The sequence below is a fragment of the Dryobates pubescens genome, chromosome 28 (genome assembly GCF_014839835.1).
Source record: "Dryobates pubescens isolate bDryPub1 chromosome 28, bDryPub1.pri, whole genome shotgun sequence".
In the NCBI taxonomy this organism is placed as follows: domain Eukaryota; kingdom Metazoa; phylum Chordata; class Aves; order Piciformes; family Picidae; genus Dryobates; species Dryobates pubescens.
This window is the reverse complement of record NC_071639.1, coordinates 10,623,117-10,646,674: the sequence shown is the minus strand read 5'-3', so window position 1 is coordinate 10,646,674 and position 23,558 is coordinate 10,623,117. Positions and strand designations below refer to the sequence as shown.

The 23,558-nt window shown below is 43.7% G+C and overlaps 1 protein-coding gene across 1 annotated transcript in view; it reads left to right on the top strand.

The window, feature by feature from the left end:
- CDC40 (cell division cycle 40) overlaps positions 1–23,558 on the top strand; it is a 37,995-nt gene that overhangs the window by 6,548 nt on the left and 7,889 nt on the right. Inside the window, exons 2-12 of the mRNA XM_054174009.1 lie at positions 3,458–3,544; positions 5,040–5,169; positions 11,483–11,566; positions 13,066–13,205; positions 14,299–14,395; positions 15,284–15,423; positions 15,581–15,655; positions 16,217–16,262; positions 18,175–18,276; positions 18,815–18,930; positions 19,015–19,148. Coding sequence (XP_054029984.1) covers positions 3,458–3,544; positions 5,040–5,169; positions 11,483–11,566; positions 13,066–13,205; positions 14,299–14,395; positions 15,284–15,423; positions 15,581–15,655; positions 16,217–16,262; positions 18,175–18,276; positions 18,815–18,930; positions 19,015–19,148 — 1,151 coding nt within the window. The remainder of the gene's footprint in view (positions 1–3,457; positions 3,545–5,039; positions 5,170–11,482; positions 11,567–13,065; positions 13,206–14,298; positions 14,396–15,283; positions 15,424–15,580; positions 15,656–16,216; positions 16,263–18,174; positions 18,277–18,814; positions 18,931–19,014; positions 19,149–23,558) is intronic.

The window sequence follows — 23,558 nt, the reverse complement described above, 5'->3', positions numbered from 1 at the left end:
GCCCTAGTCCTGCTGGCCACACTATTTCTAGTAGTGCTATTACCTAATAATAATAATAATGCCATAGAGCCCATAGTTAAACAATTTCCAAGTTGCAGCAACCACAAGCTGCTTCTCTGCCAGTCATATAGCTGAGCTTTTACCTTTCTCTGGAGGAGCACTATTATCTGTTTAAATTCACAACCTCTTAACCCTCCTTTTTATGATTCCCATGCCTTTGTGAGTGGGAAGTGACTTAAGGTAACACTTTAGCCCATCACAGAATTCACAGATGCCCTTGTCCTTCAGCCTAGCTACTGATGATAGTCTTCCATTCTTCAGAGCCACTTGTGTCACACTGGGGACATAAAGCTGCATGATGGATTGCTCACCTTAGACTTTTAGATAAATCAAGAGCATGTCATGTCTGACCAAAGGAAAAACTGCAGCCCAGCAGAGGGATGTGATCCCTTAGATTACCTTATCTCAGCCACAGCTCTGCCAGACTGCTGCTCTCTGATCCTTTCCCTGTTTGCTGTAGCTATGGCAAATGCATCTACAATGCATGCAGGTAAGTTCTGTTGGCTGTTGCTGACAGCAGCCAGCATAAAGGGACAGAGTTGTAAGACCTGCAAGTTTCCTTTTCTTATGCTTTCTTTGCCTTAGAAATATGAGTTCTGCTGAAATGGTCTTCTGGCAGTGTGTGCAGTTGTCCCCAGTGATCTCCACCACATGCAGAGGTTAGGGATGAGTTTTTTCCTCTTGTATAAAACAAACAAACAAGCAGAAAACCCAAACCGGAAAACATCCCCAGCCAACAACCAAACAAATAAGAAAGAAAACCAAACAGCCCCCCCAAACCTAACCATTTTGCTTGCCTGTTTGTGAAATGGTTCATGGACTGGGCTAATACTTTTAATGTTTTTGCCACCTCTCAGAATCTCGTAACACAGTACAAAATGGCATTTATTAGGTGTTGACTCCGGGATCATTTGGCTGCTGCAGCTGGAACTCCTGCTGTGTGTAGCCTGACATTTCAGAATATATTGTGTCAATTCATTATTCTCCAACCAAGGTTTCCAGGCTTGTAAAACAGTAAGAAGGTGAAGTGGGGAGTTGAGGCAGGTTCAAATGATTCTGTAGGTTAAAGCAAAGCGGCACAGAGAAGCGATGACCGCGTTGTGCTTCGGCAGCCTATTAACAGGGCGTCCTTTGATGCCCGAATCTATGAAAGCACGGGTAAGGCTGGAGGTTTTGGGGAGTGCAGCTCTGATAAATGTAACATGTGCTTCAATTTCAAGGCTGGGTGGCTTTCACACAGAAAGACGATGCCTGTGGTGGTCTAGGAATGAGCATATTGTGTGGCTTCCAAGTGACTCAGCACTGTTCCACCAGCAGCGAAGGAGAGCCAGAATTGCTATAATCATCCAGCAGAGGATCAGCTTTCATGGCACAATCTGTTTCTTTTCTCAGCTGCTGAGTGGCATGTCATAGGACTTAACAGGGAGAAAAAGAGGAGGAAAAATAGCAGCACTGAAAAATTCCTGACATCCTTGCAAATCTGGGTATCTTCACTTTTGCAGTGTCTTCCTTTCAAGTAAACTGATAACTGTTTAGTATCGCTGGCAGTTGATCAGAGAAATGTTACCACATTAGTAATTCATAAACTGATAGAATGGTTTGGGTTGGAAGGGACCTTGAAGATCATCTAGTTCCAGCCCCACTGGCATGGGCAGGGACACCTTCCACTAGCCCAGGTTGCTCAAGGACTCATCTAACCCGGTCTTGAACACCTCCAGGGAGGGGGCACCCATGACCTTCATAGGCAACCTGTTCCAAGGTCTCACCACACTCACTGTAAAGAATTTCATCACAGAATCACCAAGGTTGGAAGAGACCTCAAAAATCATCAAGTCAAACTTGTCACCACAGACCTCATGACTAGACCATGGCACCAAGTGCCACATCCAATCCCCTCTTGAACACCTCCGGGGACGGTGACTCCACCACCTCCCTGGGCAGCACATTCCAATGGCTAACAACTCTCTCAGTGAAGAACTTTCTCCTCACTTTGAGCTTAAACTTCCCCTGGTGCAGCTTGAGACTGTGTCCTCTTGTTCTGGTGCTGGTTGCTTGAGAGAAGGGACCAAATCCCTCCTGGCTACCACCACCCTTCAGGTAGTTGTAGAGAGCAATGAGGTCTCCCCTGAGCCTCCTCTTCTTCAGGCTAAACAATCCCAGCTCCCTCAGCCTCTCCTCGTAGGGCTTGTGTAAATCTCCCCTTTTCCAGCTCAAAGCCATTGCCCCTCATCCAAGCCCTTGTTAAAAGTCCCTCTCCAGCTTTCTTGTAGCCCCCTTCAGGTACTGGAAAGCTGCTGTAACATCAGTGTGGTCAAGGTAATTCTGTATCAATGAAGTGACAGCTAAAATTTAATCCTCTGCTGTGCGGCTACTTCCTTCCGTGAGTGACAAACACTGTGGGTGAGCATTAATTGAACACTGATGCTAAGAGACCTTCTGCAGTGTAATTACTAGGGGTGTTATCAATATACTGGCATGTTGTTAATCCCTTTCAAATGCATTCATTCTAGCATTAAAGATGCAGGAAGCCATACAAGTCATAATACCACAAGATAACATTCTCCTCCTTAGACTGAGCCCTTGAGAGGGGAATGGGGAGGGCAGGGGGGTAAGATAGTGACTGTTGAGCATCCATGTTAAATGAGCCTTTGTAGAGCTGTGAAACAAGGTCTTTTTGAGCACTGCCACCTAATCAGGCATTTTCTTTGCCATGTTCTGTCTTCCACTTCAGCTGTATGTGCCTCTTGGAGTTGCTTGAGAAATTACTCTTTTGGTTAGCCCCTTTTTTCTTGGCCTTTCATCTAGTGAGTTAAATTGTAGTCACAGAAGGTTTGGAAACGTGTTGAAATACTGTAGCTGAATTATGTTTATACCTTTTGGTAAGCACTTGGAGAGAAGGGCTCCTTGGATTCTCTGAAACTCACACAAGTGTCTGTGATGATGTCTAATACTTTTTTCCCCCAGCTACCTTTCAGAACAGTTACTTGTGCCTCCTGCCTTTTATAGAACTCTACTCTTCACCCCTTTATATCACATTTGTGACCATTTAAAATGGCTCTTTTTCACAAGGTCTACTTTTCAGACTTCCTCAGGGGAAAAGAAACCCAAAGCTTGCCTCCAATCTTGCTGCTTGTTTTACAATGTGTGCATGAAGTCTTAAAAAAAAAAGTGATAATGCACATGCCAAATGCCACAAGTATCTTAGACAAATGTCTCAGTGAGGGCTGGGCATTGGATCTGCAATTAGTATGTTTTAAAGACAGAAACTTTGGCCAAGGTACTCTCCTCCTTTCATAACACTGAAACTGTCAGCTTCAACTACAGCCTTAGTTTGGTCTGACATGGGGCAATGCCATAGCTTCAGAAGTGGTTTATTAATATGTCTGTTTTATTTCAGGAAGATGTGGAAACAGGAGTCCACCTTGATCCTGCTATCAAGGAAGTTCAGTACAATCCCACTTATGAAACCATGTTTGCACCTGAGGTAAGAAACATTATCCCTCTTGAGCACAGAAATGCCTTTGGCTTAAAGGTCAGAGATTCCATTCTCTTACGAAATTCCTGTAAGATATTCCTCCTTTGGGTGCTTGCTGTGTTTTGGAACCTAGTTTGGGCAGACTGGAGAAAGATACTGCACAGGTGTGTTGGTATTTTTAATGCTTCAGTTACAATATTCCCCCTGAAGGTGTTCTAAGGAGAATCTTGAAAGTGTTTACCAGGCTTATAGCTACGGAAATGAAAACCCAAGCTAGGACAATGGCATTATGGAGACACCGAGTGAAACATGAACTCTATTAGTCTCTTACTAGTCTAACATTTTTGCATCAGGCTACTTTGATCTAAGTGAATGGTTTTCAGGCTTGTGGTTATATGGCTTTTAAGAGGAGGATTTACCATTAAGATCCAAATACCTTCAGCAGAATTATTCACCTCCAAGTATTTTAGTAACTCAAGCTATTCTGAACGCGTGTAGCAGAGAACCATTTCAGGCTGCATTTGGACTGCCTGGTGAACCACTTTCTATTATGTTATAACTGCCAGGCTATCTGCAAGATAAAAATAGATGTTCAACCATCTAACTTTTTCTCAGTGTTTCAACTTCTTTGTACAGTTTGTCTTCTGTTAGAGCAGGGGTTCCCGTGCTAGGTGGCCAGAGGCTGCATCAGTCTGAAATTTCTGCCACAGTTATGCTTCATGCTCAGAAAATCTTTTGTGGAACCACATCAATTTGTCCTTTGCATAGGAAGTTTGCATTTTGCAAGGTGGCATGAAGTGTGTGAGTGAAAAGACTGATGTAAACTTACTACAGTATTACCTTGTATGTTTTGCATAGGGAAGCCTAATGCTGGGAGAGTCTCAGGTGTTTGCAGATATGGTGTGCATAGGGTTTACAGTCCCATTTAATTGATGTTAGTCTCAGAGCATTGCATTTGTTTGTATTGACTGTTCTTTCCCCTAACCATGGTGTGGTCAGGAAGACTGACATTTGTTGCCTTGCAGGAAGAAAGGGAAGGCAGGGTTCCATAAGTGGATTTTCTGGGATAATACAGCAAGTCCCCAGTTGCTTTTTACCTGCACCAATGTATTGTTGGCAGTGTCATTTCTGCATTAAGGGCATGAGTTTGGTAGGACCTGATATCTATTTCTTGATGTCTGCCCCTTACAAGGGACAAAATGGTGTGGTTTTGTCACCTGAATACTTGTACTGCTAGCATACTGAATGGCAGTGTTTAGTGTCAAGTAGTTGATATTGATTTGGCCTCTGTACCAGTAAACACAGGCTAGAAAGCTCAGTCATGAAATGAGCTATTCAAAGCAACTGTGTAAGAGATTACTGTGTGAAATAACAGACTAAGAAGCTCATTCAGGAGTCAGAAAGAAATATAAAGTTGAAGTGATTTTGCATTACAGGTTTTGAGTGACACAGAGTTCAGAAATTAGTCATTCTGATACACTTTCTTTTAACCTTGTTGATGTAGTTTGGACCAGAAAACCCATTTAGGACTCAACAAATGGCTGCACCTAGAAATATGCTTTCTGGATACGCAGAACCAGCTCACATCAATGATTTCATGTTTGAACAGCAAAGAAGAACATTTGCAACCTATGGTAAGTCCTTAACAGTGGAATTCACCTCCACCTTTCTTCTCTCCAAGCTGGATAAATAAGTTGTGCTGTATAGGACTGCAAGCTGCATAAATGGCTTTTTAGTAGACTCACTAAAAAGGAGAAAGGTCTTTGCATGAGAACCCATGCAGCTGGAGATCATAGTACTTATTTGGGAAACCTCATTTTGTAGTTCCCTTTGAAAATGTAATCAAGTGTATGACCTCCTACCAAACCCCTCTTAATTAATCCTTCCATTAGTTGCATCAGTGTAGACAACACAGATCAGAATTTCACACTTCTCACGTGACAAATAGCTGTAGATCTGTGATGCAGATAGGCTCTTTCATGTGATTTGAGCTAAAGGTAGCTCTCTCATAACCAAGAGGAATCCTTACTGTCAGATTCTTCAAGGTGGTTGCCTTGAGATACAAGCTGAATGAACAGGAATTGTAACAAGTGGGAATACATTACTGGAATGCTCTTAGCAAAGACAGATCCAAAGAACTCGATCTTGGTGGTCATTATGGTTGCTGCTTTCTTAACCTTGAGGAGCCCCTTTCACTTGAAAATAATTGCATTTGAAATGTGAAACATTGGAGTTGTGGAAAGGCTTGAGTTTCAAATAGACCTTTTTATGGATTGTAAGGTAAATGGAATTTTAATAGGGAAGACATGGAAAGGCTATGGATTCTAAACATTCTTTTGGGTGTGTTTGAAGGGACAAAACTGTTACATGTAATTGCATATAACTAATATATACTACATATAACAGTAATGTGTAACATGTAATTGCATATAGCAGTGGTTAATTGTTCTAATGGGTTTCATTGACAACTTTTCATTTCAAACTTTCATTTCTCTTTTAAACTTGTCTGCCAGGGCTTGTCTTGCAAATAGGAATCTTTGTGTTCAGTTGAAGTGTCACTTTAGAGTAGAATAGAATTAACCAGGTTGGAAAAGACCTTTGAGATCGAGTTCAACCTATCACCCAACACCATCTAATCAACTAAACCATGGCACCAGGTGCCTCATCCAGTCTCTTCCTGAACACTTCCCATGGTGGTGACTCCACTACCTCCCTGGGCAGCACATTCCAAAGGCCAATCTCTCTTTCTATGAAGAACTTCTTCCTAAAAATCCAGCCTAAACCTCCCCTGGCACAGCTTGAGACTGTGTCCTCTTGTTCTGGTGCTGGTTTTATGGGAGAAGAGACCACCCCCCACCTGGCTACAACCTTGATTCCATACCATAATTTTAACTTATTTGACTGCAGGTTTTTTGTTTGAATTTGACAGACAGTGTGGGTAGGAGCCTGTGCAGGATCTGAACAGATTAGATTTTGTTCTGTGAAGTGAAATGCTGCATTGTGTGGGTTGTGCATTTTTTGGGGTGTGTAAAATAAATATTGGGGAAAAGGGTCTGTAGGCATACAGTCTTTGCTCTTGGGGCTTTGCCTGTGATGTTGTGTTTGGGAGAAAACAGAATTAGTAAGTCTGCTCAAAGCTTGTTACTGTTCTGTGTCATCAGTGTACAGCAGTTGCCTTGAAAGCTGTATTACAAGAGAGTAAAAATGTGTTTTCAAGACCAGTAACATTGACAACTGTGCAGCTATCATGTTCAACTTTCCAGAAACATTCCATGGATAAGGATCTGGGTACAGTGAAAATGGAGCTATGAAAAGGCTGAGACAGACAATTTAAACTGCCAGAATGAGCACTGAGAGGCTGGAGTTCAAGCTAGAGGATGCAGTAAATGAGCATGATATCCTGGCTGTCTAGAAGGTCTGTTAAAAACAGCACTCCTTTAAGTTGTCAGAAAGTTGTCAAATATTCTCTTTTCCATTTGGAAGGAGAAAATAAATGTCTCCTCAGAAGAGACCAAGTATAAAACCCCCAAGTATAATAGCCAGGCATAAATCTAAGTCCAACATGTGCTTAATGACTATGTTACCCCATGCTTGAAGAACAGGGAGTAAACCTCTTCATTAAAAGCTGCAGATCTTGAGACCTCTGGCCTGTGTTGGGCAGTTTAGCATCATTGTGCTGTAAGGCAGGCAGTCTCACACAAATCTGCAGTGACTGGCATCTAGATAAGCAGTGGCTACAAGTGAAGGATGAGTGTGGTACAAGTCAGAGATGGTGGTAAATGAGACCATGTATCTAAAGCAGCTCAGAAAAAGCTTTATATATCATCTTGAAAGTTAATACATATGCAGTGAGAAACTTCCATCTCTCATCACCAACCCAAGTAGTTTTTGGCAAACAGTCTTTCTCACCTACTTCTCCTGCAGGAAATACTTACCATCCAAAATACTTTTTCCCTGTGGTGCTTGCATAGCTCAGAGCATCCATGCTGGCATTGACTGAGAGTCCTTCCAGTCTTTCTTTGCTTCCTCAACAGGGTTGATATGTAGTGCATTAGGGCTGTTGTTAAAATGTCTAGCCTTAAAAAAAGAAGAGTCTTAAAATCAAGTTTCCTGCAATGCTCAGATGGCTTTTTTGTCATGTGCATCTCTGACTGCTTCACAGTACAAGTGCATGGTGTAAAATTGCTGCTTTCCTGGTTTCCTACTGTTTTGCATGGGTTTAAAATCTACATAAACATTGTAGTTGGTTGTGTAATCGTTGAGACTTTCCTGCTACCACCCCAACCCTGCAGTGCTGCAAATACAAACTATTTTTCATGTTCCCTTCAGCAGCCCTATCAAGCCATGTGTCATTGTTGTCTCTAATGCTTCACATATTGACACTGCCTTGGGGCACATCATTTTTTGCCTTCTGTCCTTCATCTCTGGCTAGACTGACAAGTGTGTTTCTTCAATCTTCTCCAGGGCTTCCCTCCCCCCCGCAGTGTGTTGCTGGTGCTCTTCCTTTTTAGTCAAGTTTTTCTTCTAAATACTTTGCTCAGAACTGAATTAGACCAGTTTAGATCTAGGGGCTGGATCTAGGTCAGACCTTGCCAGTACTGTTCCATGCTTTATATTTTTTTCCCCTTTGCAGTAAATCTCAGACTTCCTTTCCCTCCCACCCTTTTTAAAATTTTTTCTTCCTTTTTTTCCTTTTTTTTTTTCTTTCTTTTTTCCTTCTTTTTTATAACTTCCCCCTTCCCCCTTCCCCCTTCCCCCTTCCCCCTTCCCCCTTCCCCCTTCCCCCTTCCCCCTTCCCCTTCCCCCTTCCCCCTTCCCCCTTCCCCCTTCCCCCTTCCCCCTTCCCCCTTCCCCCTTCCCCCTTCCCCCTTCCCCCTTCCCCCTTCCCCCTTCCCCCTTCCCCCTTCCCCCTTCCCCCTTCCCCCTTCCCCCTTCCCCCTTCCCCCTTCCCCCTTCCCCCTTCCCCCTTCCCCCTTCCCCCTTCCCCCTTCCCCCAATTCCATAGCTGTTTCAGCATCAGTGTTCATCCTAGAAGTGAACTGCTTCATTCATGCAGCATTTGTATTTTAAAGTCTGTCCTTCACAAGCAATTGCTGTCCTTTTTAATAAGAGACAACTTTCTGTCTGTGAATCTCCAAGCTCTTTGTTGGGTGTTCAGTAACTTGGTTAGAGCAGGATTATTTCAGCAGTCAAACTGCTATTTTAAGATCTTAAATGCAGTAACACTCCTCATCTTTTTGTCATCTGCTCACGTTACATGCAACACCTCCAGTTACCTGTTACAACTGTAGGCACTTTATTCTCTGATGACTTAGATTCTGCAGAGCCCAGTGCCTTCAGAATGGGTTAGTCCAGCTGTATTTTTCCAGATACCTCAGCTGTCTTGGGGCTCTGGATGCTGCATTGCACAGTATGCTGTAAACATACTTTAATTAGCTGTCTTTCTGGAATGCACATCAAAGTGTGATTATTTAACCAACTGTTTTCAGACCTACTGAAATTGTGGATGTAGGTGGAGTTGTTCCTTTCCCTGCTAAAATGTAGCATGAAATATCTGCCTCTTAAATAAAACTGAAGGAGAGACAGAAGCCAGGGCACATTAGATGGCAGACCAGCTGAGAAGGATAAAAGCAAGCTGTCTTTTGCAGCTGTGTTGAGGAGTCCCAGCCAGAAAGAAGAGATTCTCTTTCACATCTCCACTAGAAAGTAGAAATTGTTCAGAGCTTTTCTATGAGGATGATGCTAGACCAAATGAGAATGATGCTGGACCAAATTCAACCCAGCTATAAGAAGCCTCCGCTTCCACGGGAAGCTGTGCTTGGCCCAGGGGCCCTATTCATAGGAATACTGTCCCTCTTTTACAAGTATCAAATAGAGTCCCAGAGACTGTGTCAATACAGTTGGAGGACAAGTAAACCTCTGTATTGATTTTGACATCAATCCAAAGCAATATCTCTCTACTGTTAACAGAAAACCCCTTGAGTTTGGGAGAGAGCTAATTGAAATAGTGGCTTAATAAAAGCAGGCACTTAGCAAAGTCCAGCTCCAGTGCCTGCTCAGTTTGCTTCTCTGTGGAAGTAAATCCTAATAATAGCCTAGGAGAATTTTGTTTGTTGTTTGGTTTAGGTATGATGGGAACTTCTAGCTCACAAGAGGACATAGGTGTGTATCTCTCTCCTTGTATCATAGTCATAGAGCATCAGGCCATATGCTGTTCCACAACTGGGTCTTACCAGATTTTGTAGCTGCTCTGCAGGGGGATTTGTATTGGGAACACTTTTGTATGGAAGCACTTGGCTGTGTTCTTGGAATGGCTCCTCTACCAATTACAATCATTTTTATATCTGGTTTTTGTTTGTTTTTCTCAGCATCTCAAAAGAAATGAACTAGGCCTGAGAAATGTTTAGGGAAATGATCTCCTTTGGTTATTGGGATAGATTTGGTTATGGACACATTCTCAACTTGTATGCACTCAAGTGCTTTGGTGGGCCTCTGGTCTCTGGGGTGGACTGAGTGATCTCCCACTGCTCATAATTGTCCCTGTGAACAAAGATGTCAGAGTCAGATCGTGTGCTGTGGGATTTCTTTGCTTTTGGGTGTGTGACTACTTTCGCCTGTGCTTTCGTTTTCCCATCATGATACAGAGCAATTCTCACTGGGTCCTCAAGGGACATTTTATGACCTGAATAATATTTAATAAGCATTAGTGCTGTGTCCAGCAGGGTGCAGTCTTCCCCAAAAGAAAGCCATGGTGGTCAGCAACCGTTCAGTGCACCTGTTCCTGGGAAGCTAGGTGAATTTGTCTGTCTCATTCATGTGAGATCATGCTAGTCACTGCAGGAGAAACAGAGGGGAAACTGCAAGATGTGCTTATTAAAATGAAAACCTCACCATCAAAAATGGTAAACATCCTGAATAGCTATGAAATGGTGATACAGTTTGTAGACTATTTTCAAGGCTGGGTTCAGCAGGTTTGGGGTTTGTGTTTTGTTGGTTTGGGGGGTGGTTTTTTTAAACAAGACTCAAGAGCTGCAAACAAGAAATGAAGATGTGAATACTTAATTCTCCTAAGAATTCAAGGCTATTGTTGCTGCTTCTGACACCATCCATGCTAGTTAAATGGCTTCCAAGTTGAAGGAACAAGCTTTCCCAACTCTGGCAGGAGGAGGATGGAAAAATATCTGCTGGAGGACACAGAATATGCACAAAGTCCTACAAAAGTTGGTTTGCTTTTGAGTTTTTCCCCTCCATCTCCATCCTCTTCCTTCCAGCTATCACCATCCCCAGGACTGCCAGAGATGGCAATGCTCTTTTTGACCCAGCAGAAGCAGGGGGCTGCAGGGACAGAGGTTGCTGATAAAGCTGTAGGGCTTTGTGTCCATAAGCTATGGGCTGGTTTCAGCATGCCTTACTGTCTTCACAAACCCAGGAGCAGTGCCCTGAACTGAAGCAGCATCTACTGAGAATCACATTACTAAAATATCCTTTTTTCAGCAAGTCTTTTCCTCATGCCATATTCCAACAAGAAGCTGCTACAGCATTTCAAAGTCTAGTGTTTGCATTGAACTCTCTTGGAGCAGGGTATTGGGCCAGGGGCCTTCTGAGGTCCCTTCCCACCAGGACTTTGCTTCCTGTAACTGTTGTCTTGTTGTGTCTTAACTATTGCCTGTTAACAGCTGTGTGCTTCTGTGTCTTGTGCAAATTTAAGCATCCTGGCAGCAATTCTTACTCAAGGACCTCATGGTAATCCTTTGTAGTAACTTTAACACTCAGGCCAAGTGAAATGTGGATGAGATTTCCAAAATGCCACAACCCTTCCTGAAATCTCTAGCTCCTTGAGAGCCAGAGGGGAAAATACTTATGGAGGAGGGGGAGGGCAGAGTAATACAAGCTGTACAAAACTAAGCAGCTTGAAATAACAGCATTTTCTTTCCTCTCTTGTTCTAGGTTATGCATTAGATCCCTCTATAGACAATGCTGAAGTCGCCACCAAATACATTGGTTCTGTAGAAGAAGCTGAAAAAAATCAAGGTAATGAATTCAGGATCTGATATAAATTACTTGCAGCTGGTGACTTGGTAAAGGAGAAATGGAAATAGGTATTGGCAAAATAAGGAATTGTGAGAGACTTGCCCGTGTCCAAAGACACAATGAAGAAAGCAGAGTTGCAATTGCAATGTGAAGAGGGAAGAGAGGGGGATTGGAGTGCTTTGTTTTCTTGAAGTAGCAGATATTTCAGGCTGTCAAATCTGAAATTGGGATTTGCAAGTGGAACCCAGCATGTGCCATTGCATGAATGGAGCTGATCTGTCTAGCTGAAACAGCTTTTTGGACCTCTTAAATTCCATCTTGGTGAAAACTGTATCACATAGCTGCATTGGGGTAGCTGTGTGTTGGGCTAATCGACTTCACTGTGCTCCTCAGGAGCAAACTGACGCTCTGTGTGCAAGCTCTAGCACTCCTATTGGGTGTTGCACCTTATCTCTGCTTAACACAGTTGTTTGGGTTATTTGGAAAAGAAAAAAGCATTGGAAGGCTGCCAAATGGGAAAGGTGTGGCCTGCCACTGAGAGGACTGACTACCAGAGGCATGAGGTTTGTAATTAATACCTTGATACAAGACACTTAACACTCAGAGTGACTTGTTTGCCCTGGGAAGTAGTACTTGTGTGAACTTTATGGTTATGCTTTCCCTTACATGTCTGTTTTTAACATCTTATTCACACATCCATGCAAAGGCTCCTTATTTCTGTGTCCTCTTCCAGGGAATGCATCCAAGGTTATTGCTCTTGTCTTTCAAAGTAACATAAAGAAAATAAGCTGAAAGAGGGTAGAATCAGAGTAGCTGTAAGGAAGAAATGTCTTACAGTAAGGGTGGAAAAACACAGTCCCAGCTTGCCCAGAGAGGTGGCAGGTGCCCCATCCCTGGAAACATTCATGGTCAGGTTGGATGGGGAGAAACCTGATCAAGTTGAAGGTAGCTCTGCTTATTGGAGGGGGTTTGGACTGGGTGACCTTTAAAGGTCTCTTCCAACCTGATCCATTCTATGAATTGTTACTGAACTGTAATATGCAGTTGTGGTTGGGGCTGTGGGAGACTTATTTTGGTTTGGGGGTTTGTTTTGGGGGTTTGATAGGATTTTTGGAACTGAGATAGGTGGGGAGGGTCAGAAGCCAATGGTTAGGTCTCTGCTTTCAAACACTGCACTGCTTGAAGTACAAAAATTGATGCTCTCTTAGAGTCTGCAGACTTAGTGTTGAAATACTCTAGCAAAGCATGACACACAGTTTAAGTGGTTCCTCTGCTACTGTGCACAGCTAGCAGTGATGGCAGCTAGAAAAGTTAGCAATGCTCTGCTCAGTTTTGCTCCAATGCTTTTTGCATTTTGTTGTGTGTATTGGTGGGGATGATTGAGGTTTTTCTGTTTGTTTGGGGTTTATTTTGTCTTTTCTTTTGAACTGACTATGTGGTGACCTGTGATGATGTGTGCTGTGGTAGCAGCTAGGCAGTGTCTTGCTTTCCTTCTTCAGGTTTAACAGTGTTTGAAACAGGACAAAAGAAAATTGAAAAAAGGAAGAAATTTAAGGAGAATGATGCATCCAATATTGATGGGTTTCTGGGGCCATGGGCAAAGTATGTTGATGAAAAAGAAGTAGCCAAACCTTCAGAAGTAAGTACTACTGTTGACACAAATTACTACATTGCAGTGGGTTTAACAGAGATCCAGCTGTGCTAGCAGTTTCTGATCTTCTGCTCCATGCTATGCTATGACAGAACATTTCAGGTGGTAGGTCCAAGTAAGGTGTTCCAAATAGTCTACATTCAGTTGTTTCCAAAACTGCTTGGATATAAAATTCCTTGTATCTGTGGGAAGTGTACAGAGTCTGATTAAAAGGTGTTTAGAAGCATGAAAAGAGCTGAAAGTAAAACTTGGGTTTTTTTCCTTCTTTTAAACAGCCAAGCAAAATAACCCCACAATAACACCACCCCCTAGCCCTGCAACCACCAACCATTCTTCCTGTTCAGGCAGTGGTCTGTGCATAAAAGGATAACATTTAATTCTTTTCAGTGTGCAGAGCTTTTCAAACTCTTTTGGTAAAGGTATTCTCTTTATTTATGCTTTTGTTAAAGGTATTCTCTTCACTGATGCTTAGAAGTATTTCTAATCTCTTCTATCAAGTAAATGTGCCCTTAATAGTGAGCAAATGTGGAGGAGATCCAGGAGAGTTCTGGATTTTGCCTTCTGGTTCTGAACACTGAATTTTTAGAAGAGGTGTCCAGATGTGTTTAAAAGACATGCCCAGAGAAGGGCCATGAGGATGAGTAGAGGGCTGGAGCACCTCTCCTATGAGGGCAGACTGTAGGAGTTAGGGCTGTTCTGTCTGGAGAACAGAAGGTTCCGAGGTGACCTCATTGTTGCCTTCCAGTATCTGAAGGGGGCTACAGGAAGGCTGGGGAAGGACTGCTCAGGATCTCAGGTAGTGATAGGACTAGGAGGAATGGAATGAAGCTGGAGGTGGGGAGATTCAGGCTGGATGTGAGGAGGAAGTTCTTCCCCATGAGAGTGGTGAAGCCCTGGAATGGGTTGTCCAGGGAGGTGGTTGAGCCCCCATCCCTGGAGGTGTTTAAGACCAGGCTGGATGAGGCTCTGGCCAGCCTGATCTAGTGTGGGGTGTCCCTGCCCATGGCAGGGGGCTTGGAACTTGATGATCCTTGTGGTCCCTTCCAACCCTGACTGATTCTGTGATATTTTATTTTTCCAGGAAGAACAGAAAGAGTTGGATGAAATAACAGCTAAGAGGCAAAAGAGAGGAAAAGTAGAAGATGATAAGCCTGGAGAGGAAAAGACTATATTACATGGTAATAGCATCATCCTGCCTGCTCTCATTTTCTTACTCACTGTGTTTTCTTGCCTGCTGTGTTAATTAGTAAGGATGGCAGAGAGCCTCAGCAGTTTTGCTCAGGCACCTTGATGTTCCTGCATTGGAGGTAATAACACTCATAGGCATAAGCATAAAGGACAGGGAAAGAGATAAACTTGATCTGATTCCACTTCATACTGTGCAGAGCAGTGTGGAAATGTCATCCTTCAGGGTACTGGCTTTATTTATTTAATTTTTTAATGTCAGCAGATGCATCTATCCCCTTCCTGTTTCACACAGCATTTAAAGCATTTTAAAGCTGTGAGTTTGGCTCAGTTTCAGCTTCAGAGCTGCTGCAGTTCTGTCTGTCAGTGCTTCCATCAGCAGGTAGTGCTTTGAGTAATGACTTGCATGCAATTTAGAAAATCACTTGGACTTTCTGCCTCCTCAGTTCTTTATGTAAATGTTCTTGCTGTCATACTATGAATAATTGTGTATCAAATAACAAAAGCCTATACCCTGTGGTACCTTCAAAGACAGATAAGTAAAACTTAAGAGAACTTAGTTCAGCTTTCTATTGCAGAAGAATTTTGCCTTGTACCACCTGGCACAGATAGGTAAACTAAGTCTCACTTTGTTAACCACTTTCTGCAGCCAGCCTCTCTCACACAAGCTGGAGCATCCTTTCTCACATAGAGTAAAGAAGTGGCTATGAGATGTGTTGCTGCAAATAAGATTCCACATCCCTACCCTGTGAAGTGGGGCTTTCTTTTTTGTTCTTTCCCTCCACTTTGCAGCAGAGCAGCTCTGCTGAGGAAAACTTTATGATTGCGTGTGGCAGTTGAGCCTTTCGAGGATGCTCAGAATTCTGTGTTTATCTTTTCAGTTAAGGAGATGTATGACTATCAGGGCAGATCCTATCTTCATGTCCCTCAAGATGTTGGAGTTAATCTCCGTTCTACAGTGCCACCTGAGAAGTGCTATCTTCCAAAGAAACAAATCCACGTCTGGTCTGGACACACAAAGGTAGGGAGTCGTGTCTGGGGCCTGGGTGGGTTTCAAGGTACAGGATCTGTAGGTTTTACAAAGATCAGCTTTAGCTTTATGCTTAGAAAAGAGGGGAAGTGAACTGAGGGAAATACCTGGGTGCTCCACTTACTGTCTTAATGATGTCCTCATACAGGGTGTCAGTGCAGTGAGATTGTTTCCCCTCTCTGGACACATCCTGTTGTCTTGCTCCATGGATTGCAAAATTAAGGTGAGTTTGTTTTTCTGATTAAATCTATGTAATTTTATCCCCTCTCTGAATACAGACAATGCAGTTTAGAATAATTAAACATTTGGTACTTCTGCCTTTTGTCTGGGGGGCTTTTACTTTCCTCACTTTGTTCATTGGAAGGAAGCCTGAAGTCATGCACAAGACTGTGGGCGTTGGGACAGTGTTAATCATTTAGTAATAGCATTTAGAAGGTTGCAAGTTCCTCAGGTTATTGCCTTTATGACAGCAATTCATTTTCTGTAAAGCCTACTTTGACAGCTACCAATAGGTTTCATCTGGAGTGTTTTACTGAAGCATTTGTGGTCTTGAACTGATCTCATTTCAGCCCAGCATAGATCATACTAGAAAGCTGATTTAAAGGGAGTTTGGCTAACAAGAAGGTGGCAGCATCCTTGTGAATTTCTGGGTAGATAGTTGTGACTAATCAGTAGGTGTCATGTGCTTGGAATTCATTTCTTCAAAGATGTTGCTGTATGTGTTTGCACTTCATTTCAGTAGTTTAGTTGTTTAACAATTGACTTCTTTTTCTTTCCCCCCAAGCTATGGGAGGTTTATGGTGATCGAAGGTGTCTACGAACCTTCATTGGTAAGAGTCTTGTTTCTCTTTTCTTTTTTCATTGATATCCTTCCAGGAATGTTTTGAATATATATGATTTAGGGTAGCTTATTCATTTCTCATAGAGTGGGCTTGGAGGCATCCAAAGCAGATGGTATTCACTATGTGAATGTACTCAGCACTGGTTAGGCCACACCTTGAGTGCTGTGTCTGGTTCTGGGCTCCTCAATTGAAGGATATTGAGGCACGTGAATGTGTCCAGAGAAACGAGGCTGGGGAGAGGTCTGGAGCACAAGTCCTGTGAGGAGAGGCTGAGGGAGCTGGGGTTATTTAACCTGGAAGCTCAGGGGAGACCTTATTGCTCTCTACAATTACCTGAAAGGAGGTTGTAGAGAGGTGGGGGTTGGTCTCTTCTCCCAAGCAACCAGCAGCAGAACAGGAGGACACAGTCTCAAGCTGCACCAGGGGAAGTTTAGGCTGGAGGTGAGGAGAAAGTTCTTCCCAGAAAGAGTAATTGACCATGGGAATGTGCTGCCCAGGGAGGTGGGGGAGTCACTATTCCTGGAGGTGTTCAAGAGGGGATTGGACATGGCACTTGAAGCCATGGTTTAGTTGTCAGATGATGTTGGGTATTAGGTAATAGGTTGGACTTGATGATCTCTAAGGTCTTTTCCAACCTGGTTGATTCTGTGATTCTATGTTCTTGGCAATAAGAATGAAGAAAGGTGCACATTTTTAGTGAACCTTTGTCATTATTCCAGGCAATTTAATGTTGATGTAGAACACCTTATGATCCTGAAAGCAAAACATTAGTGTACTGCAGTCATCAATTCTTTACACAGGAGTCCTTTCCAAAAGCAAAATGATGACATGAAATTGTCCCATCTTCATGTTGAGAGCAGCAGCTCTCTGAATGTATTCAGTAAGGGCATCTCATGGTCTGATGATCCCCTCTAAAATAAGTGGCCCCTTCTAGTGCAAAAGCCTGGGAAATTTTTGTGAGGTTCAGCTGCTCTTTGTCAGTGTAACAAGTGCTTTTTCAAGCAGATACCTGAGACAGAGAGAGAGAAATATGTACATCATAGCAGCCTTGAATGCTGAACAAAAGCAGCTGATTCCCCCTTTGAAACAGGAACATTTCTGGAACACTCAGTGAATGTATGTTGAGTAACAAGAAAGAAGTCTTTTTTTCTCCTAATATTTCTGATGACAGCTGATGGCTCAGAAAAGGTTCCCTCTCAATAGACTGCTCTTTCTGAACAATTTGACTGTTCTTCTCCAAAGGTCCTTATTACCAACCAGACTCACCTGCTGGTCTGCTATATTTAAGTTACTGTGTGCCAAGATTTTAACTAAAGAGATCTCCTACGAGTCTGACAGCAGGGGTCAGATGAAAGTATTGGGGTTGAGGGGTAGTAAAGTTAACACCAGATGAAAGCATTCTTCATTTTCTGATCTATTATTTCCCATATTTTGCACCAGCTTTCTAATTACAAAAGTTATTCCTTTCAGTGTGTCTCCTGTAGTGTTTGTCTCTCCTCCTCTTCATTAGATACTGATGTTACAGTGTTTTAAACTTCTCCTGCATCTCTTACCTGTGACCAAAACAGCCTTTGAAGCCAATAGTATTTAAAGTTCTGCTTGTATATCAATTTCTGACTGAGGCACTGTGGCTGGTTCTGTGCAGTGTTGTTGTTTCTCTCCCCAGGGCCTGGGTGGGGTGAGGGGTTTGTGCTTACTCTCGTTGCTCCTTAGGAGTTGATTTATCTTTCTCACTTGAATCGTTCTTCACTCATAAAGAACTTCAGTGAGCAACTTCCTTGTCCTCTTTGCATTGTTAAAGGCAGGCAAATTTAACTTGATTAATGTTGTGGGGTTTTTTTCAATTAATCCTAAGCATGGATGGATGAAAGTTTGTCATCACAATGTCTCTGTGTTGCAGGACATAGCAAAGCTGTTCGAGACATCTGCTTCAATAATGCCGGCACTCAGTTTCTTAGTGCCGCATATGATCGCTACCTGAAGCTCTGGGACACTGAAACAGGTAGGCTTGTACTTGTGGGCACTGTTAATTGGCACCATGTTTAATTACCAGTAAATATCAAGATATGTTATCAGTCAGATTCTTTTCAATTATCCATAATGTTGGCTTGTGGTTCAGTGTTTAGGCTTCTCGTTACACCAGGAAGAGTCTTTTTGGCCCGAATCATAGAATTGCTTGGGTTGGAAGAGACCTCTAAGACCACTGAGTCCAGCCATTGACCCACCACCACCATGGCCATTAAAACATGTCCCCAGGTGCCATGTCCACACATTTCTTGAACACCTCCAGGGATGGTGATTCCACCACCTCCCTGGGCAGCCTGTGCCAATGCCTGACCAGTCTTTCAGTAAAGACGTTTTCCCTAGTACCCAGCCTAAACCTTCCCTGGCTGATTCCCCTTGTCCTATTGCTAGTTCCTTGGGAGAAGAAGCCAACACCCACTTCACCACAGCCTAATACCCAACCTAAACCTCCCCTGGCACTAATCAGCCCAAAGAGCTTCCAGCTGGATGCACTATGAATGACTTTTCTGTTGCAGGGCAATGCATTTCAAGATTCACAAACAGGAAGGTTCCTTACTGTGTCAAGTTCAATCCTGATGAAGACAAACAAAATCTCTTTGTTGCAGGAATGTCAGATAAGAAAATTGTGCAGGTATGTCTGCTTAGTATCCCCTCCTTCAAAAGTTCTGATGCTTAGGGAAAAAAGAAGGTCTTATTCTGACTCTTTCATTCGTAGTGGGATATCCGAAGCGGCGAGATCGTGCAGGAGTACGATAGGCACTTGGGAGCTGTCAACACCATTGTGTTTGTGGATGAAAACAGAAGGTTTGTGAGTACATCTGATGACAAGAGCTTGAGAGTCTGGGAATGGTAAGTTTAAAAATTCCTGTTTTAATTTCAAGTGTGTTATGAGCAAGCTGAGAAGTGAGTTTATTTTCGGCTGTGTACATAGCACTTAGGATTCTGGAGTGTACAGGAGTCTAGCTAGCTGAGGAAGAGCTGGCTTAATGCTGGAGACACTTCATGGATTTCCTCTTCTCTCAGAGAAAGACATAAGACAGCCCTGTCAGCTTGATGCCTGCTGCACTCTATTAGTGATCTCTATTCTCTCCCCTTTCCCTAAGGGTGTAGTAGCCCTAAAATTAATCTGTTAAAGAAATGCCTGCTCTGTTACATCAGTGTGTGTTGGGTTTGAATGCTCTGAGCTTGGATGTGCACACTGTTATATAATATTTGGCCCATGTATGAAATAGCTGCTTCAGTGGAGCCTTATTTCTGGTTTTCTGGTAGTCTGGTGGGGGGGGTTGGCAATCATTGTTACCCACAGTGTGAATACAATAGACAACAGGAAAGTGACAATTATCCAAGCAAGAGACGACAGAAAAGTGAAAGTCTATCCAAGAAAAGCTCACAAGAAACATCATTTTAAATGGCTTCCAATGTTTAAACAAATCTGGGGAGAAAACAAACCTCCCCTGTCTGAAATGGGGTCTGGGCACTAAGATTTTCAGCTTAGGGCTTAAGATTTCTCTGGGATTTCCAGTATCTTTTTGCAGTAATCACTCCCATACCTTTAGGTATCCATTTCCTTCTGCTGTTCACACATGCAGAGCTGTTGCACAATACAGCCACTAGCTCTGTGACTAATCAGTTCCTTCCTAGCTTGGCTGGGGTTTTGTTGGGTTTTTTTTCAAACCTAGACAAGAGACTCCAATCTGTGGTCCTCAAATGCTACCCAGGCAGCCAGCAAAGCCCTCAGCATGTCTGTGATCGACTGCTATCATTGCCAGTAGCAGCAGTGGTAATGACCAAAGTCTGGGAGCCCAGGCTTAGGCTAGACATGTAATGCTGTCACCATATGTCACTGCAAGAGAGCCTCTGTTCTGTACTTCCTAATTAGGCACATACATCCACTGAGCCCCTTGCAGAAAGATCTGTACAATATGATGTCTGCTAAGGAATGTCTCCTCCCTGGCGAGTGGGAGGATGAGCTTGCTTGCACAAATCTGTTACTTCCTTGAGACTGGATTGCCCTTGTTTTGTGAGCTTTGTGTTGATGGCTGAAATAAATAGCAAAGTGGGTGGATTTAGTCACTGTGGGGAAGAGCTGGAAAGGCAAAAAGGGTTCTGGCATGGGAACATTGCAACCTGATTGTTCCAGCAGCAGAAGGTTTTTGTTCTTTCTGAAGGAAAAAAAAAAAGGGAAACATCTATCTCCTGAGCTTGCTGTACACTGAAGAAAGAGTTTCTCTTGTTCAGATAGTAGGGAACCCAACTGTAGGCCATAGTCTCTTCTAATACAGTCAGCAGGGATTATTTGGGTTTTCTAAAACACAAATGTAAGGCTGTCTTCCTAGGCACAACTTGGAAACCTTTCTCCACAACCTGCCATGGTACAGGTTAATCAGTCTCTAGGCATATTCCTGCAATTTCAAGATCCAGATTTTTCCAGTGCATGAAAAAGAGGTTATAGAGAAGCTTTTGGAGCATGAAATCTTCCATGGCCAATTATTTCATGCTGCACCTCAAATCCTCTTTTCCTAAGTTCATAAGGAAAATGATTTGCAGCTTATGAAGAAAGATGCCCAACTCACCCCTATGTTCTCCAGCACAGTATTTCTTCAGTAGCCTACAGAAACAAAGCAGAATTGATTGTGACCAGAGTATGGCCTTCAAAGGCAGTAATTAGAGCTGATCTAATTGCTTAGATTCAATTGTTTAGAGGAATTGTGTCGTATGTTTTGTAAACACTTTTGACTTGGCCAGAGCTGGTAATGGGATGCCATGTCGTGCTTCCTCACAGCCCAGGAGTTCATCCTGTGCAGAGGATCTGACTCTGCTGTGCAGTGAAGGGCTGCAAGTGCAGCACAGACTGTGTGCAGGAAATGATGTCTTTGGGAATCTTCATGGGCATACATCAGCATTTGTCTGCTTTCACATGAGTGAGACCCCACCTGGAGCACTGCGTCCAGTTCTGGAGCCCCTGCTCCAGGAAGGATCTGGAGGTGCTGCAAGGTGTCCAGAGAAAGGCCATGAGGATGAGCTGAGGGCTGGAGCTGCTCTCCTATGAGGGCAGACTGAGGGAGTTGGTGTTGTTCAGTCTGGAGAAGAGTAGGCTCCGAGGAGGCCTTATTGTGGCCTTCCAGTATCTGAAGGGGGCTACAAGAAAGCTGGGGAGGGGCTTTTGAGGGTGTCAGGGAGGGATAGGACTGGGGGGGATGGGGAAAAAAGTAGAAATGGGTAGATTCAGATTGGAGGTCAGGAAGAAGTTCTTCCCCATGAGGGTGGTGAGAGACTGGCACAGGTTGCCCAGGGAGGTGATGGAAGCCTCATCCCTGGAAGTTTTTAAGGCCAGGCTGGATGTTGCTCTGAACAACCTGCTCTAGTGTGAGGTGTCCCTGGCCGTGGCATGGGGGTTGGAACTGGATGATCTTTGAGGTCCCTTCCAATCCTGACAATTCTTTGATTCTATGGGATTGTGTCCCAGCAGGGGTAGTCAAGTTGGCATGGGTGTCATAATCTCTGGTTTCCTTTCTAGAAATGTAAAATACTGGTTTGTCTGTGTCTCCTTCATGTGGCTCTGCTCCTACTTGGATAAACAGCAGAATTACTTGGGCAATTGATCTGGGAGGCTTTTATTTCCTTTTACCTTCAAGTCCTCTAGCAAAGCAGGAGCTGTGCAGTGGTAGCTTAGTTATTGTCCTGACAGGCTTAGGAGGCTTGTCTTCTCTCTGTAAACTTCTACACTCCTCAGCAAGCCTCATCTCTCCCTCACTCCTGGCAGAGATGCTGTCGTGCTCTCAGAGAGCTCTTCATGATGTGTGGATCCCCAGATTGGTTTGGATTGGGTTGGTTTGGTTGGTTTGGGGTTTTTCCTGCTCTCCTTAAAGGCCTGTTTCTCTCTCCTACTTGGGAAAGCAGTGGTATTAGAACATTTTTCTAAACCTGGGCTAGCAGACAGTCCTTTTGATAGTTAAACCTTCTCAGCCTTTGAAATGCTGTGAAGTGGGGAAAGGACTTGAAGATCTTTCCATGTAAAGATGTCAGCAAGCACTGTGTCACATGAGTCTTGGGGCCAGGCAGCCAGCACAGCATCTTTCTGGGTGATTTTTTTTCCAAGGGTTTTTGGTTTGGTTTTGTTTTGAAGGGAGCTGGCTGATGGCACTTATTTAGCAACTTGGCTGGAAGCAAATGTGAAACATGAATGTATTAAACTCTTAGTTTAATGCAGCAGATGCTGCAGCTGCCCCAAGCCTGTCTGCTGGGCTTCAACCTAACACAGAGCTGTCTTGAATAAATTGCAGTAGGTGAGGGGGAGAAGGCAGGACGACCTGCACTGCAGTTAGACTGCATGGAGGACAGCTTCTTATCCCAGGTGCTGCGTGAGCCTACCAGGGGCAAGGCTTTGCTTGACCTCCTCTTCACCAACAGGGAAGGGCTGGTGGGTGATGTGGTGGTCGGAGGCTGTTTAGGGGCCAGTGACCATGAAATAATAGAATTTTCAGTATTCAGTCAAGCTAAGAGGGCCAGCAAGAAGACCTCCACTCTGGACTTCCGGAGGGCGGACTTCAGGTTGCTCAAGGAAACAATTCAGAGGGTTCCTTGGGAGAAAGCCCTTAAAAATAAAGGGGTCCAGGAGGGCTGGACCTGCTTCAAGAAAGAGCTGATGAAGGCTCAGGAGCAGGCTGTGCCAATGTGCCGGAAGAGGAGCCGCCGGGGCAGACGGCCAGCCTGGCTGTGTAATGAACTTTTAATTGAACTAAGGGAAAAAAAGAGGGTGTATCATCTTTGGAAGAAAGGTGAGGCAACCCATGGAACGTTTAAAGAGGTTGCTAGGGCATGTAGGAGGAAAATTAGGGAGGCAAAAGCATATTTGGAACTTAAACTGGCCTCTGATGTGAAGGACAACAAAAAGTCCTTCTATAAATATATTAATAGCAAGAGGAAGGGCAGGGACAACCTCCACTCCTTGGTTGACATAGAAGGAAATGTTGTAACACAGGATGAGGAAAAGGCAGAGGTACTTAACACCTTCTTTACCTCAGTTTTTACTACCTGGAAAGAACGTCTACCAGACAGCTGGCCTGCAGAACTGGCAGAGGGAGCCAGGGAGCTGCATGGTTTCCCTTTGTTCCATGAGCAAGTGATAGGAGCTCTCCTCAGCAGCTTGGATCCCCACAAGTCCATGGGACCAGATGGGATCCATCCTAGGGTGCTGAGAGAGCTGGCAGATGAGCTGGCCAAACCACTCTCCATTATTTTTCATCAGTCCTGGCTCAC